Here is an 18,952-nt window from a genome sequence, read left to right on the forward strand (position 1 = left end):
TAAAAGAGCACCCTCCCCACTTTCTATATCCTCACTGGAAGGAGGGAGAGGTACCAAATATTCATAGAACTATTTATCGTACCCATATACCCTTCCTAGCAGAATTTGGTTTCGTTTGCTCGAATAGTTTTCAAGCTATGCAATAAAAAAGTGGTTAAAGCCCCCCCCATCTCCCTGTATCTCCAATGGAAGGAGGGAGGGGTTTATCACCACGGTTCAACTTTCATATTCTCTGAAAAAAAGTTATATTTAAAAAAAAAATTTTAGTTATGTTGACAAAAAGAAATATCGAAGAATACATTTGTCCCATTTATTGGGGCAAGTGAAAACACATAGGTCTTTTTCAGATGCGTCAGTGAAAAGACTTTAAAATGAATTTAATACTTGTTCTTGTTTGTCTGTTTTATCAACTTTCATTGATATATCCTAAGTTTTTCTCCGAAATAAATTAATGCTTGGTACTTCAATTTCACTGAATGCTGTTCAACCAAAAGACCTTGATTTACAAAGACCTTTATAATAATTTTGAATATCCGCTTCAGATTCAACACTCGGGATATCCTTTCTGGCCATTTTGGAGATAAAATTCTTAAATTGTAGATGTTTCATAGCTAAATGGCGCGTTTTCACTTATTCCACCGAAGAAATTACAGGAATTAATATTATTTTTAACACTTTCAGGTCATATTAAAAGTTCATCATAAAAATCTGCTGCCCCTGGAATATCAATCAATAAAAAACAAAAAAGTGAATCAAAAGTCTCTTCTATATAGCCAAAATATGTAATACAAAAATAAATTTTTCATATTTAGTTTGTACTTGAATTGTGTGTAAACAAACAGTAAACGTGTAAACAGTTTTTTGGTGAATGATTTAAAAAAAAAGAGTTAAGTTTATTTAATCAATTTTTTTTGGGCCCAACAATTTTTAGATGAAGAAATAATGCATACATTTTTTGTAAAAGTTGATAGTTTGCACTTGCTCTAGTCTACTTTCTTAATTGAAAATTCTGCGGGAAAATGCATGTCCTCACTTTTTGTTATTAAAAAGTAGATTACTTTATTGATAACTTCAATTTACGTTTGCAAAAATCAAATAGTTCATTCGGCCTTTTAAAACTTCAATCCTATCTAATCTATTTAAAAAAACAGACTCTTGTTGAGAGGACGAATTACCAAGTTGGTTAAAATCTTCTATAAGTAAACAAAATAGAATAGAATAGACTTTTGTTCAGTTAATGCGTCTAGCGTTCTAGGCTTATTGGATTTTACGAAATTGAATGTAAAGCTTCCCAATTTCTTATTTTCAAACGTCCGCAAAGTGTAATAATATTATTTCATATTTATCTTTACCAAATTCATATTTTTTTGGACAACAATTTACAACTTAAATTAACACGAATTTAAAATGGTTTTAATAGTTGAAATCGTTTAAATGGTTTTGATTCGATCGATAAAATATCAATCCGTGTCACATCTAGGCGTCATTTATTACCATGTGCTGTGTACAAATAAGCAAGAAAAATAACACATCTAGGTTGCATATCGCCCCCACGCAAGGTTGCCGAAATCACAGAAAAATCTGTAATTTCACAGAATTTTGAGCAAATTTCCATCACAGAATCTGTGTCACAGAACACAGAATTTTGAAATTTTCACAGATTTCACAGAACTTTTAAATTTTGAATGGATTTCCGAAATTGTAACTTTTTTGGATAATATTAAATTAAGATTTCTTTCTTTGAATCAGAAAAGTATGATAAGATTGGTAATGTTAATTGATTTTGCCCAACTAAAATGTGAAAATAACCCAATTAATCAAAAATTTTCTTCGAAATTCAAGGAAATAGCATCACAGAAATCCATCACAGAATTTTTGGGTGAAATCACAGAAAATCAGAATTATTTTTCTCAAAATCACGGATTTTTTTTCGGCAACCTTGCCCCCACGTGCATAAGAAATCTAGGTACTTGGTTGAGAAATAGGCGCCTAATTTTTAAATTTTTCCAGCGATCAATGAACAGTATGCTTTGGTTACTATTTCTTGCATCGACGTTTGCTAGCGACGCCTCGCCCATGGAGACGAAAAAACAAACCCCTCGAAGAAAAGAAAATCTCTAAAAATGGATACCTGACTTTTCAATTTCAGATTTTGGCCAAACAAAATATTATATGTTTTATTCGATCAGCAAAATGTCAACCTGAGTCACATCTAGGCGTCATTCATAACCATGTGCTGAAGAAATGAGCTAGGAATCAAGAACAAAAAAAATCACATCGAGGCTTCATATCGCCACCACTTGCATTGAAAATATGCTTGGTTGAGAAATACGCACCAAAATATTCTCACTGATTAGTATGCTATGCCATGGTTACTAAATTCTAACGACGTCTGCTCGCGACGCCTCGACCTTGGAGACGAAAAACAAACCGCCCAAAGGAAAAAAAAAGTCTCGAAAAAATGGAAGCCATGACTTTTATTTCATTCAAAAAAACTACAAATTCAATTATTACGGACAATTGATGCGACTTTGTGTTGTTTTTATTCGATATAAACCGATTCGCATGGCTACAGAATATTCTAAAAATAATTTCATTCGAATCGTTTAGTTCGTTTAAGAGGAGTAGTACTACAAACACCGTTACAAGAGAATTTTATATAATAGATGTTCGTTGTTATGTCGTGAGACGAAATACTATGTAAATAAAATAATTAAAATGAGAAAATGAAATTCTTCTCATTTTAGGAATAGTAGGAAAATTTCATGTAAGGTACACCGGGGTAAATGGGGACCGGATGATGGCTATTAAAACAATACTGTGAACTATTTTATCGAGTTTTTAATGCAGAATGTTTAATTTACTTCTAATCTCTCCAAAAACTGTGAAAAAGAAAAGATTCCGACAGTAACGGATGTTTACAGCGACTTTTTGGGAATTTTCTATTTTCAACTACGATGTCGAGTTGAAGTGCATCTTTTCCAATTGCAAATTTCACATAAACTAGCTTGACGAAAACTCTTCATTGAAAAAATCCTTACATTTGAAACAACCAGTTAAGAAAAGAAACGACGGTTGGAAATGATGAAAAAAGAGTTTATTTACAAAAATTTAATTTTTTTTTCTCTAAGCCCTACCTGGGGTAAGTTGGGACGGCTTAATACATATTTGATGTTTACTAATTTTATCAATTTTATCTCCTTCATCCAACACAATTTAGCTATATCAAGCATCCGGATCATGGAAAACTGGGAAAAGTACTTGTTTGTTCTGGCATAAGTATATATTTTCGAAAAATCGGTATTGCAACATAAATTACACACAAAAATCATTGAAAGATGCCTTACTACTAGTATCATGAAATTTTGGACGGTTCGAGCAATAAAGCCACGTATTTAGTCAAGAAAACACAAATTTGTTGAAAATTTCTTGAAAAATAAAAAGGGAAAATCTACCGTCCCCACTTACCCCATAAGGCGGGTTTAGTGAAGACACTAGCAGTCCATAACAATTTACGTGATAACTTTTTTCGCTTCGCGTCTATCAAGCTCATCTCTTCAGCATTTATAAACCACATGTTCTGCATAACATTGAACGTAATTTTTTCAAAATTGACTCACTGCTGATTCTTAATGTTTTTGAACTATTGCTAAGAATGTGTGAATGAGAATTGAATGAGGACTCAAATGATTGCTTTCCATCCTTGTTAAAATCCCAGAAAAAAAAAAAAACATGCTTCGCATCCTCAGCGTGTTAAATTGGACAGTAAGGAATCAAAACAGGAATTGCGAAGTGTCAAAAACAGTGAGGCCAGGCAGTGTGTGAATCGACCTATTCTCCGTTCTCCGATTTTCACGGTAGAAAATGGCATCCCTGACCAAGGTAAACACAAAAGCCGCTTGAGTACACACACATGTCATCAATTAGTGAAAGAAAAACATGAAACTCTTGAGCAATTAGCACTGACGTGGTTCTTGATTTGATTATTGTATAAAAGGACAAACCTGTGTCAACTGAATCAGTATAGAAAATATCTCTTCAGTTGGTCGAAAGAGTTCGACATGGAACTTCCCTCAGTCAATTGTAAGAAAACGTTTTTTATTTGAATCAGGATTAACAACCACAATCTGTATTTGTTTTTTTTTTTTTCAAACTTACTAATTAAGAAAATTTAAATTTTGTCTCTTTCAGATTGCTTCAAAGTGCTCGTCTTCTTCTGCTGGGTGATTGCCGTTGGCTTATCATCGCCAGCGAAATCCCAAGAAGCGGCGTCACCAGCTTTAATAAGTCTCATGGTAGCAAGCATGCATGCTACGGGAAATTCCGATACAGCTGACGCAATTGTTAAATCTTTTAATACCCATCCCAGTGGCTAGGCTTTTTCAACAGTGTAATCCATCGATTTTTGAGACAAACTTTTTTGAAGCAATCTATGAGGAATCGATGCATTCCAGAATGTGAAAATATAAACTTTCAATTGTGAGTTAGAGTAGTTAATTTTTTGAACGAGTTTCCTTCCTTGTAGGAGATGCATTTATATTTTATCTTTATAGAGAGAATCTTCAAATGTGACAAAAACAAAGGGAGAGGGAATCAATTATCGAACTAAATGATGATTCTCCGAGAATACTCCGAGTGTACGCAGGTCCTCCTCGAGCAATATCCATATCTCGTCCCCGTAGAGGACAACCGTTCTTATGAACATCGTGCAGGGGTTTTCCCCAAATGAAGAGTTATGAAAAATATTTTGTCCATCCTATATGAGAAATTTTGCCAAAACGTTCGCGAGCCAGGTTTTGGAATCTATACGATCATACACAGCTCTCTTTTTTATTTCATCATCTGAAATTACTTTAAAATTACGAAATGAATTAGGAAATCACACTTTTGGGTCAACTCATAAACTTTGCATGTTATTTGGACAATTTGGGTTTGGTGGCCCACGATTCCCCACCATTTTTCAAAATCCAAAAAATATTGCTTTTTTTCAAACAGTCAGAATTTGGGGAAAAATTACTTATTAAAAAAATACCATATCATACCTTGAAAATGTAGAAAACCATACCATTTCTTATTTTCATTTTATTTTTTTATAATAAAGATGTTATGGAACAACGAACAAAAGTGGCCCATGATTCCCCACTCTCCCATACAGGTAAAACTTGGTGCGAGCCCTAAGTCTTCTCGGCCGCAGTTGCTTGTGGAGTCCACTCTCACGACTTCCGCTGAGCATTCACCGTCGGATCTCACGGCTGGTGTCATTGTCTGCGATCACCAGTGAGCTAAGATAGACAAAGTCTTCTACTATATACATCTCGTAGCGATAAGCGGTCAATTTTACAGATTTTGGTCGATTTTTTATAAACTACTGAACGTTATTTGAAAGCTTCAAACATTAAAAGTTAAATTGGCGTCTTTATTTTAAAATTGAACGCTATTTCAAGTAGATAATCGTATCAAAATTGTTGCTAAATATAGGAAAGGTTTACTTCCTTATCATTTAGGCTATAAGATCTTCGCAAGCTCGAGTAAATTCATCCAGGCCAGAATTTCTCTGGGTCAACCAGATAACTCAGAGCCATTAATCCGATTTTCTATTTGCTTCTATTTGCTTGCTAGTTTTTTCAGTTTTTTTTTTTCAATCGAACTTACCGTCCTGCCCCAAATCGATTCCTCACGGCAACGCTCTCAATGGTTGTGCTTTTGGCCGTTACGGGTTCTGCGGTTGTCGTCGATCGATATCGATTGTGTCGTGGCGATGCCGTCGTCGTCGTTGTTTTCGTATATCGACTGCTACCGGTGCTGCCATTATTCGATGCCTCTTGATCTGCCCCGGGGCCGGTTGCCGGTGTCTTGTTGGCTGCTCGGTATCCGTTTCTGGCAGCCGATGGCGGTATCCTTTGCTGTTGTTGCTGCTGTTGGGCCGTTTGAACTCTTGGAGATTGTGCCGCCGCTGAGCTGCTGAAAACTCCTGTGTCGGACGATCCGGGAGCCGTTCCCCCGAATGGACGAGCTCGATGGGAGACGAATGATAGCTGCTGCCGGTCACGTCCCGCCGTCGCTTCCGATGGACGCTGCAATTGATCAAAAGGAAAGAAGATTCAATATGAGTGAGTGGAGAAATTAAGCGAACGAAATTTATTTGCTGGTTTTTTATGGAGGTGACAATTTTGTGAACAGTGTCACCTCTTCTGGACAAAAGGTATGTGTAGAAAGAAATGTTTCAAAAAATTTAAAATTTAAGGACTATTCATAAAATTGCAATGAGTTCCAAATCATCTCGAAAATTTTAAAATTTCTCACAAGATTCATTTCCAAGTAAATTTTAAATACATGATATTTATATCTCATTTGATACAATAAGATATTTTTCCTGCCTCAATTTGCCTGCTTCAAAAGCTTTTTTTAATTCCGAAGCTCTGATTACAATGCATGCAATGATCTGTGGTAGCGTGCGCGCCTCTCAACCGGCAGATCGAGGTTAGATTCTCCTGGTTATAACTTGTATACAAGTACTTGAGTCCAAAGAAAACATTGTATGAGAGCTAGTGTGCAAGACTCAATTTCCTGGTCAATATCCTAACTTATTGAGTAATAATCTTGATAAAATGCTATTTAAGGGTGATATAATTCAAATATTCTTGCATGGGCTTTTTGTTATAATTTTAAATACTACAACATCCTACGTGTACTAAATTATATCTCATCTTGATATGAAAAATTGAATATCGAAATATTTCATCTCAATATAATTTTGTTTTGCTCTTCTGATCGTGCAGAGAGAATAAATGAAATATAAACCCTATCGAAACGAATACAAATCTACAAGAATGTACACCCAAAAAAGAGGTTGCTTAATTGCGCTGAAATCTGCATTGCACTAAAGATGATATGATTGCTTTCCAGTGTTCGGCACAAAAGCGCTAATCCGCTAATCGCTAGTTAGTCCGCTAACTTTTTGTTAGCGATTTAATTTAGCCGCTAAGCTTTGATTGATCTAGCGAATTAAAAAGTTCCGCTATTTTTTTGTTCCGCTAATTGAAGACCGCTAGCTCCCATATATTTGTATCAATCTCTCGGATTATTAGTGATAGAATGAACTTTGTTGTCATTCATTAAGATGAGATGACATTGGGCATCACTCTGATTGTTTAATTAGATTCATTGGGGGAATGCGTACTGAAATTTGAGGAAAGATGAATCCCTTAATCAGCTGTTGTTTTAAAGTGGTTGAGATATTTACTTTTCACTAAACAATTTTCGGAGATTTACAGATCAGTTCGTATAAAAATAAGACAAAATCACCAAATAAATAGACTTTGTTGAGTTGTTAATACTTCCACAAAAAATAGTTCATTGTAGCCTTCGTTCAAATAGAAATGGTAAAAATGTTTACGTTTGACAATGCTCCTGCAAGTTTAAAAAGGGGAAAACAGGTTAAAGATTTTAAATGAGTATAATGTAATAATAACGCAAAAAAAATGAATGAATTGCACAAAAGATTGTTTGCAACAAAATTGCATACTATCTACTTTGCACAAAACCTATAAATCGGGTAAATTTCAACCAAAAATTAAAAAAATAGCTTCCATCTTTCACATTCCGTTTATTGCCCTGGTAATTTTTCAAAAAATCGGATGTTTTTTTTATTTTTAAAACACAGAGATGATAAAATTCCCATCTTAGACAGTTATGTTTTGTTGCATGTAAAAAATTTGATCAATTTATCGAATTTATTGAAATGAAATACTTGAAACTTCATTTATTCCCGCTTGGGGAGTTGAAAAAATTGAAGGGGGAAGGGCGTTACAAAAGAAAAATTTGATATTTTTTCCGGCCTAAATGTTGTTCAACAGTTAGCGATTAGCGTTTTAAGCTTAAAGCGATAACATTTTTGGGACATTTAGCGTATTTCATTAGCGATCGCTAACTTTGAATGAGTTAGCGATTTTACTAGCGGCGCTAATTTTTCAGTTAGCGATGCCGAACACTGTTGCTTTCCCCTCTACTGTCATAAGGACTCGAGTTCTCGGGCAAAATTATGCAGGACCACTACTTAAAAACATTTAAGCGACATAGCATAAAAACATTTTATGCGATTTTCATCCTATTGGATAATTTATTCAAGAAACAAGTAAATTTAAAAAAAATACCGCCGGTGAGAATCGAACTCACATCCAGGCTTCGGACGGATCCTGAGGCGCGGCTTATAAGAGGCAGAGTAGTACCACAGAGGAGGAACTCCCAAGCTCCTATGGCAGTCGAAAATAACTCTTTCTCGCTTCTTCTACCGCCAGAATCGTTAAGAGCGCTAGTCACTCTTTGCTCCCTCAGAAGCTCTGCGCTCCTCCTAAAGAGACCTCCCTGGGAGGAATCACTTTGCGTGAGTCCAGGGTTGCCAACATTTTTTTCAGAGAGACTATTCAGGGAGCCTTGAAAAGAAAAAATCAGGCTAACATGAAATAGGCGAACTGATGTCCCTTTCTTACACACAGGTATAGTTATCGATCATGGAAAATCACCAATAATGAGTTTGAGACCTTATTCTATAGATACTTATTGATTCAGCTCGATGATTTATCAAGCTGTAAGTATGTACATATGTATGTTTGTGCGTGAGTGTTTGTTCATGTCTTTTCTAAACTTGGCTGGGCTAACGAATTTTAAATCAGTCTCCGAAACTAATCAAAATATTCCATAAAAATAAATGGATATTAACTACTTCATATAAATATAGTAAGTATTTACTCAAGATGACTCCAAAAAAGGTGGCCAACCTGGAAAAGTCTGGATAGCGAACTTTATAGGTAAAGACATTTTTTGATCGCTTTTTTTGATAATCTAATCATACATTCTATACCTATATTATCAATGCCAGACACCATTGTGGAAGTATCGAAAGTACTACGTTTTTTGCTTAATTCCCTGCTTTACATCCATCTTCGCAGAACTCCTGACTTTTCAATTTCTTATTCGAACCATTTTCTATCATTTAATCACGAAAATTTTGAATTTTTACTGCTTTGTTGTCATGTCCAAACTCAAAAGTCCGGATGAAAAGTCAAAAGTCTGGAAGTCTGGAAACCTAGAAAATTATCTGACGGAAGTCCAAAAAGTCTGGAAGATCCAGACGAAATCTGGAAGGTTGATCACTGATCACGCCCTATCGACTTGGCATTTATGTCGAGCGCGCACGTGGTCTTCACTTGAGCGTAAGTAGCGGCAACCCCGAAGAATCGACCATGTGTGTGCTCTGCTAAATACCGAATCTATGGGTGGTGATAGCAGTGTAGCCAACATTTTTTTTTTTCAAAATGCGGGAAAGTGTAAAATAGAAATTAGGATACATCAGAATAACGGAAATCTCTGGCAAAGTGAGGTGCTTTTTTTGGTCGTCGCTCCACACTTTGACCTTCCACAGTGGTATCTTAAACAGTTCAGAACCAGCTATTTCCATCACATTTACAAAAATCAGAGAAAATCAGGGAAAAACTACGGCTTATCAAGTTGTCAAACTGAGCCTCCAAAAATCAGGCAAATCCTGAAAAATCAGGCACATTGGCATCTCTGCGTGTGACGAATCAGAATTGCGTTCGAGTTAGCTACATATTTGATTGCTTCAAGAAACTCACAGCTGCCTGATGGCGCGATACAAGCACATCAAATTTTAGCCTTTTTTTAACCTTTAAAACGTTTACATTATTACTCTAATTTACATTTAATGTTCATGTAAAACGTTTTTCGTAATTTAGACTTTCAGATAATATGTATTATGTACAAAGAAATAGGCCGGAATTTAAAGAAGTACCGTCAACTGGGACATCAGAAACACTTTTCAACATAAATGGCTTCTAAAAACATAACGTCCACAGATATTCATTCTGCTTGTACATCCAAAGTTTTAAGGTTGATGGGACATCAAATAAACATAGTCGGACAAATAATTGGTTTCCCCAGTTATTTTATAAATTTACAATAACATTGGATTCAGGGTTCCGAATATCAATCAAAACAAACACTCAGGATGCGTTTCCTGTTAGAAACATTCTGATTGTATAATGGGATAGCGCCTCTCGCAACTGCTTCGCCTGGCTGGTATGCAATCTCGATCAGCGCTCCTATCAGCTATGCAAACCGAGTCGCATCATTCAGAATCATCGGTTTAGCAAACATCGCATATCGGAGATGAGTAAGATACAAACTGATCCATTGTGAATGTAGCTCACTCAGTATCTGCCGGAATTATATGAAATTCAAAATTATTTTTTGCAGGACGAGAAAAATCAAACAGTTGTGCGGGACACCATAAATTCTCAGTAATTTTAACGTGACGGACGACAGTTTAATAAGAGAACTTGTGAAAATTGAAAAACACGGCGAAAGTGAACATCTTTCCCTCACAAACACAACTACAATTTGATTTTGATCATACTGATGTTAAAAAACGTTATGTATGTATGTATGTATGTAGATAATCCACCATGGGTGCACGGATTCACCGCAGTTTCGCCAACGCATGCGCTAAATTGAATTCTTTAGATTATAAGTTCAGCCAATCTTCAATGCAAATTACCACATACCCGACACCATGGCTTCGTGTGAACTGTCATGTAATGAATGTATTTCGTGTTTGTGTATGTCTTTTTTGTAGAACGAGCAAACAGTTTCGCAACCGTATAAAATTCATAACATTCTCAGTGTTATGAATCTTCGACAGATATTCCGCATGCGTGTAGATACCTGCCCAGCTGGCAACTGATTGAACGTTCTTATATAATATAATCAATAAATGAAATTGTTATACAACAGAATAATCTCACCTTTAAACCCAACTTACCTCAAGACACACTAAGCTTACCTTTAGCTGTAACCGACCTTAATCAGTTTCATAACCATATTTATTTCCATCTGATCTAAAATAAACAATTTTTAAAGTATAAAAAAAATTGCGATGCAAAATATTTGAGACAAAATATCGAAAATGATATATTCATTTTAAGTACAAAAAAACTAAAAGGTTTATATAGTGATGTGAATATATGATATGAGTATAAAATAAATATGAAAATGAATGATTTCTATATTTTATACATGCAATTTATCTGTATAATATTATATTATTCATTCAAACATCATATAATATTAAACAAAACAATATGAACCAATATAAAATAATATAATAGGAAATCAAATAATAAAATGTCATATGGAATAGTATGATACAATGTAAAATAATATGAAGTTATGACATACTATGTAATAATACCTACTTAATCTAATAGAATATATTGCAAACATGCTATAATGATTATATGTTTCTTCTGTCTTTACTGAAGAAGTCCAAGAGTAAATTGTTTTTTTTTTCATTGGTTGGATACGATCAATGCCAATGATTAGAAATGAATAAAAGAAGTAAAGCAAATACTAAATTTATATGATGAATCCACTTAAACTATATTTAAATTCAAGAAATTTCTGCACTGAAAAAGGCGATGATTTATCCGGTGAGAACTTAAATCTATGATTTACATTAAAAAATGTGGTGATTTTTGATAAGTAATGTCAAATGAATGTATGTACAGACCCCGTTCGATTTTGGCAACACGCCCGTACATTTTGTGTTGCCAAAATCGAATGTTGCCAAAATCGAACGGTTTTTTTTTCTCATCTTGTTTTTCAGTTATTTTTACAAAATAACTATTATTATTATCAAAAACGTTATTTTTAGTCAATTTCCGACCATTTGTAGTCATTTTTAATTTTTTCATCATGTTTTTAATGCATTTTGCACTTAACCTGTTTTATTCATAATGTTTGTATTCTTTTGTCATATTTGCTGTTTTTGGCATTCTTATTCATTTTTTTGTTGTTTTTTGTCATATTCAGTCTTTTGTTTGAATTAGTTTTTTAACTTTTTGAATTTTTCATCTTTTTGTCATTTTTGAGTACATTATAAAATTTTAAATTTTTTTTGGTTTTTATTGTTGCTTTTTATCACCATTTTAGAACTTAAAAACGGATTTATGGTGTTAGTCTAAATTAAAATGGTCCTGTTATGACGAAAACTAAAAGGTAATGTTGTTTCTAAAAACCGTTCGATTTTGGCACATGTGCCAAAATCGGATGTTGCCAAAATCGAATGTTGCCAAAATCGAATGTTGCCAAAAACGAACGGGGTCTGTATCTATAAGATAATCTAACATAATAATTTTTTACAAAATAGCAAAATACTATTTTTCAAACATGCTGGAAAATTTGTAAATTATCAATCAAAATGTGTTGGATTGAAAACATGTAAAAAAAACAAGAAAGAATTCATTTGAAAAATGATTTGAAAACTGTGATACAACTAACTATATAGAATGAAGAATTCAGTATAAGAAATATTTTGTATGAATTAAAAATATTTAACTGCTGCTTTTCCAATGCTGGAATTTCAACAGAATTTATTTTATTTGTACAAAGTAATAAACTACAATAACATTTGATGCTGAAATTGAAATTTGTTAGTAACAAGGATTCTGAAATGAATTCGATGATTCGATGATGAACTATTAAAATGACTTAAAATCTAACAATTTATCAACTAGAGAATTTAGAATATTTAATAGAATATTGAATTATAATAAAATGATTTCAAACAATCTGTTTATTTATGTATGAGCAAGGAAGAATGACCTAAATGGGTTAAATTTCTATCAAAAGGAAAATAACGCTGTGTGGGAACCGGTGATCTTAAAAAAAATTAAATTATATTTATTTGAATCAAGTTAAATAAATGATCTACATATAATAAAGCAGCAGAGCTAGAATTCATTTTTCACACCTGGATCTGAAATCAACAATAACTATCTCAAGCAGCGCATTTTAACACGATGTTTACTAAGTAAAGATTTTTAACATGTTGTTAACAAAATGTGTCCATATATCTAACATAAATTTCCTCTGGTCGTTTTTTCTGGAATTTGCAACATAAATTATCAATAAAAAATTTTGGGATATGTATTAAAATATAATTTTGATGATTGGTTTCCAATTAAAATAATTGAACGTTGCACATATGTTTCGTGATTCGCTTCAACATTTTTTTAATTATGAAGAAGCTGAAAATTTTTATTTGGAATAACACGTAAGAGAATTATCGATGACCCTAAAATAAGTTATTAATGAAAAACCACATTATAAAAAACGATTAACAAAAAACAAAAAAAAAACATTAAGAAAATACTGATGATCAAAATAAAGTTACGACCATATTTTTACTAAATTTAAAATAAATCAACATCAGCCTGGTGATGATTTGGTTTAGTTGCAAGAAATCAATAGAAGATTTGCGATTATAATGCGAGTGTTTATATAAAATACCAAGAAATGGGAAGTCCTAATGATATAAAATACACATAAAATTATTAATTAGATATTAATGAAACAAATTATAAGTTTTAAAAAATCCAATTGATAAACAGCAGACCACTTTTAAGTTGGTATGACATTTCACTATCAAGATAAATGCCATCATCGTTCATCCGTTTTCCTAAAGTTAAATTAAAGTACCAACTTAATTACGAAAAATCAACGCATGCTTCGATTACTCTTAATTCCAGCATACATAGCATAGTATGCTCCTTGAATGAATTTTACATTCTAAGTTCATTCGAAGCGGACGATCCCGCGCTGCCCACCCCGAAACCGTTCCCTCGTGTACTTAACATAGGCTTTATGTTGAACGTATCTGTATCTCTTGCAAAATTTTTATAAAAAATTTTTCAAAACAGCTGGAAAACAGAAATAAGACTGAAAAAAAAGTGATGTTGTAAATTGCATCTGCTGATGTTTCTGGCTGTTTTTTTTTCCCACTGGCGGGTGGTATCTTACAGTGAACTTGTTTGAACGTGTCACCAAGATCGTATCTATTATAATTATAAGCATTATCAAAAACAAGAATGAGGCAAAATAGAAGAGGAAAGAACAAAAAATATACATAAAAAAAGAACGGGCTCACCGGCTTCTTCTAGCTTCTCGTCCAATCATCAATGATAGTCATTGATTCATATACTCAATTTTCACACCAACACTACGTTTGTACCAGCGTAGCCAGCTCCGATGCTGCTTTCTCTCGCCGACCACACTCACCATCACAACTTTTCGTTTAGCGTATCATTGAGGAATAAAAAAAACACCAACCCCTTATAATTTCACTCTTATAATTTCACATACAATCCACGTTCCGACCGAACTCCCACGAGAGAATCGTTGAAGTATGTTTTCTTGAAATCATTTTTTTCCAAGAATAACTTGAATTGTCATGACGTTACTGATTCAATGAAGCTATGAAATGAAAAATTTGATTAACTTTTATTGGGAAAATGATGAATGAAATGAGAAAACTCTAATACTCTTAAAGGCTTATATTAGTTCTGAAAATGAGAAAACTAGCAAAAAAAAATGTCTTTAATCTAATTTATGGTTTCTATGTTATATGTTTCCAATTTCAGAAAAAAGCAGTAATGTGACCAAAGGGGAAGCTGAAAGTAAAATTTACTAATGTTTATTTAAAGCGAAAACTAATAAAATAACGTTTTGAATGTTTAGTATGATAACAAAAATATGACGATTTCATTCTAAACAAAGGATGTTAAACGTTTGCCCGGATCAGCTCAACCTACAGTTCTAAAATGGAAATGAATAACATATTACTAAAAACTTCTTCATAACTTCCGTTTTCGCTTAATTTAACGATGCTGAAACAGAAATGCAATTAATGAAATACCTAAAATATGGTTTTAATGAAATACTTAAATCCTGAAAGGAAAAAAGGGAGTAAGTTTAAACATACCTTGCATAAGTTTCAATCTTGATAGATCTAAAAAGATTAACAGTTTAAAAGATTTATCCATTCCTATCGTTTTCAATCGAAAGCTAAAGAAAACAGTGGGAAGTCTTTGTGTGCGTCACACAGGCGCCAGTATGTCATCAGCATGAATGATTATGACGAATACATACAGAGAATGAAAGATATGAGAAAGAGAGGCAGAAAATACATTGGAAACGCCGCGCCACACATGATACTTTCCCTTGCTGCTTTCCGCTTGCTGTGATGAAATTGATTGACACCTTTCATCGAAAAATTTGATCGTTAATTTTAAAATGTTCACAAAAATTACTTCAGTAAAGTTGCAATGTCATAAATATATAGGAATATTTATGAATATTAAAGTGTCACAAACACATTATCATGATGGTAATAAATGAATGATTATTTTAACCTTGTTACCTGGGATTGTTATCCAATCTAGAAAAAAATGATTAAATAAGTATAATAAATATGTATGATCAAATCTGGGTTCAAAATCTGAAATGTTTAATTCAAAATCAACTATAAAAATATTCGTAAAACGACTTGTATGAAGTGATCTCACTAAGTCTCCTTCGGCGCCACTGCTTGAAGGTTTGAAAGCTTTGGAGCGCCTGCAAGTCGAGAAAACGAAAGCTTCCGACTCTTTCATGCATTCCCCTCAAACCCGTTATTCCGCAAGCTCGTATCAACACGCTCATAACAACTTCGAACTCTCTTCGCCACCAACACAGTGAAGCACTAGGAAACATTCAATGACGTAACCCAACCCGCAAACTATTCATTCATATGTATAACATTCTTGTATTGTATAAGTAGTACAAACACCCGCACACACATTTCTGTGCAGCCCGTCTGGCTTGATGTGCATGTTTTTTCCTTGCGTCTTTCCACTCTTCTAGATTTCTCATTCGTTAACCCATACACTTGCACTTATTAAGAATAAAGCTGCGCCAGCTTCCAGCTGCGTCTTCGAATTTTTAACGCCATTATTCATAATTTGCTTTTGACGATGCCCACCTGGCCAATATCCCCGTTAAATTCTTAGATTGCACAAAACACTACTCTATAACACAGATTCGAATAGGTTTTGAATATCCCTCTTCACTTGTCTGCACGGATCACGGATTTCTTGTATCTAACATAGGTAAAACAAATTCCCCAAATTAGTTATCCCGAAGCCATTTTTTCACAATGCCACCAGAACATATTTCTTCTTCAATTTCACACCCTTTCACTAAAACATAATTCGTGGATGATTTAGAAATATCACTTCAGCCACGCCGACACTCCAGACCGGACATTTTATTTGATTTAATTTCGCTTTCGGAGCTCTCCCAAAACCAACCGAACGCGACCGAAGCAGAAGGCGAACTCTACTGATGTTAAAAAACGTTATAACAACAAATAAATTTATTTATTTGCTATATATCAAATCAAACAAAATACGCTAATGATCGGCTTCATGTATCACTCACTCACTACCTGATCCATTCACTCCTGATCGAAGACCAACAAGATTCGCCATGTGCATTGCGCATTGGTGAGATTCCAATTTGATGATGGTGCTGCACTGTTTTGACAGCAAGCATCGTGCAAGGTGATCTGTATTTTAGCGATGAATTGAACGATCGATGATCGGGTAGGTCCAGTAGCAATCAATAACGAAACCCGACCGCTGTACGTTCAGGTGCGAAGTGCAATCAGAAACATTCATTGAAAATGAGTGATATTCGGAACACTGATTGGATTCTCACCCTCCTATAAAAAGTTGCTACAAACTTTGTTGTTTTTAATGAAAAATTTAATGAAAACGTTTGCAAGTTTATAATTTGAGATATATTTGTGATGTTATAAGGCATAAAGCACTAATTTCAGTTAGTTTTGGTTATGTTCGAATAAAATTTTAAATTTTTTTCTGTCAAAAATGATTTTAAAGAAAAGTCGTAAGGGTGCATACATTGAGGGGTAATAAATACTACAAAAAATCAACTAGCTTAAATCATAAAAGTTCATGTTATGATAGATGAAATTTTGAAATTAATAAACGCGTGATGCAAAACAGTCATATTAAAATCAGTATAAAGTTTGTAGGTCATATCATTTCGCCAATCCGTCATACTGGGTATAGTTTTCTACGGAATCGAAAAATGTAAAAAAAATGTACATCTGTTGTTCATTTTTTTACATTTTCTATTACAATCAAAATCTTCAAAAATCTATCTCACGATGTTAGATATCTGGTCATCATCTTTTGTTATCATGAAATGATAACTTCATTATATTATATTAAAATTATATATAAAAAGCAATTATCTGTATGTTTGTTTGTTTGTTTGTCCTCTATAGACTCAGCCGTCTTAAGAGCTAGAGGTCTGAAATTTTTTCATGGATACTGATTAGGTCCAGGAATGATGAAAAATGTTTTCAGATTTTTGGATGACCCCTTCTGAAAGGGGTCGGCCATATAAGACAAATAATGTTTTCGCGATATTGACGCTATTTTTTGTCGGATTGTGTTGAAAATTTGCACATGAGTGTTTTAAAATACGAGTAATCGATTTCAAGTGTGAAACTATGTGTAAGGGGTCAGCCAAAGGGGTCGTCCATATTAACGGTCAGCTGTTTTTTCGATATTGACGTTGTTATACATCGTATTAAGATGAAAATTGGTACACGATAGTTTTGATTGACGTGCAATCGATTTGAGGTATCAAATTTAGTGTAGGGGGCCGGCAAAAGGGGTCGTCCATACTACACAAATACTGTTTAAGTTATAATGACGTTTTTATGCATAGGATCGGGATGAAACTTTGCACATGGGAGCTATGAGGGACAAACAATTGATTTAACTTATCCTAATTAAAGTCAAGGGACGGCCAAAGGGGTCGTCCATACTAACTATTTACTGTTAATGCGATATTGTCATTATTGTACATCGGATTCAGATGAAAATTGGTACACGAGAGTTTTGAGGGACGGGCAATCGATTTCAGGTGTGCAAAAAAATTTGTGTAAGGGGCCGGCAATGGGGGTCGTCCATATTAACTTTTCAACATTTTTGCAATATCGTCGTTATCATACATCGGATTGGGAAGAAAATTTACATACGGTCGTTTTCAGGGACGGGCAATTGATTTCAGATGTCAAATGTTTTGCCAGGGGTCGACGAAAGGGGTCGTCCAAATTAATTAATTTTTAACTGTTTTTAGGAATTTTAGACGTTATTATGCAATGGATTGTTTTGAAAATCGATTTCCGATATCAAAGATTGTATAAAAGGCCACCGAAAGAGATTTACCTTTTGGGAAAAAATGTTAGTTAACAATGAAATCGGAAGTGCATCTGGAAAACGCTTGACTTTCATACAAACTGTTCATGACATATTCTAAGTTGAAAGCGAAACGGAGTTCGTATGGGATCAGCTAGTATTAAAATAAAAATTGAATAAGTGTTGAAATATTCGTTGCATGATGCCCCGTTTGACGGTTATTGATGAAATAATAGATACCCGAACAAAATATCTCAAATTTCTTTGCAAGCTTGAGGCTCGTTGCGCGATCCCTTCTTGTGCTATCGGACTTAAATTTTGCATGTGAACACAATAATCTACTTGTTTGGGCAAACTCGTCTGCGTTGACACATTTTATCTCTTACTATTCGTATTACATTATTTTGGGAGCAGATTTTAGCTCCGTGGGTGTTTGCTATCAAATGAATCCGAAGCCTGCTCACATCAAATAGAGACTTATCGGGCCATATACTACACCACATTTGTACAAATGCGATGAAATTCGACGACATTCTGTCACTGTGAACACGATTTGCATCGTGTATGGCAAAGCCGGGGTGGGGGTGGTTTTTTTTGTTGCTGTTGATGTTTTCGCCAGAAATCGTTTGTGTTCGCGCGAAATTTGTTTGTATCGTGTGTGTCCGAGCATAGATCAAACAATCGTCGTGGAATCATCGAATTTGCACACGTCATTTGTATAGTCTATAGCCCGCTTTAGACTTAGAATAAGTAGATCTGTGCGAATATATGTAATTCGAAGCCAAGTAAATAAATAAATAAATAAATCAATTCTTAACCTTCATCTT

General features: G+C 34.1%; 2 protein-coding genes across 3 annotated transcripts in view; both read right to left on the reverse strand.

Moving 5' to 3' along the window:
• LOC129756339 (location of vulva defective 1) overlaps nucleotides 1-18,952 on the reverse strand; it is a 760,372-nt gene that overhangs the window by 361,867 nt on the left and 379,553 nt on the right. The window lies entirely within an intron of this gene.
• Nucleotides 1-18,952, reverse strand: part of LOC129753710 (mucin-2-like) — a 159,214-nt gene that overhangs the window by 33,399 nt on the left and 106,863 nt on the right. The window contains exon 5 of the mRNA XM_055749555.1: nucleotides 5,653-6,074. Coding sequence (XP_055605530.1) covers nucleotides 5,653-6,074 — 422 coding nt within the window. The remainder of the gene's footprint in view (nucleotides 1-5,652; nucleotides 6,075-18,952) is intronic.

The sequence above is a fragment of the Uranotaenia lowii genome, chromosome 3, assembly GCF_029784155.1.
Source record: "Uranotaenia lowii strain MFRU-FL chromosome 3, ASM2978415v1, whole genome shotgun sequence".
NCBI lineage: Eukaryota > Metazoa > Arthropoda > Insecta > Diptera > Culicidae > Uranotaenia > Uranotaenia lowii.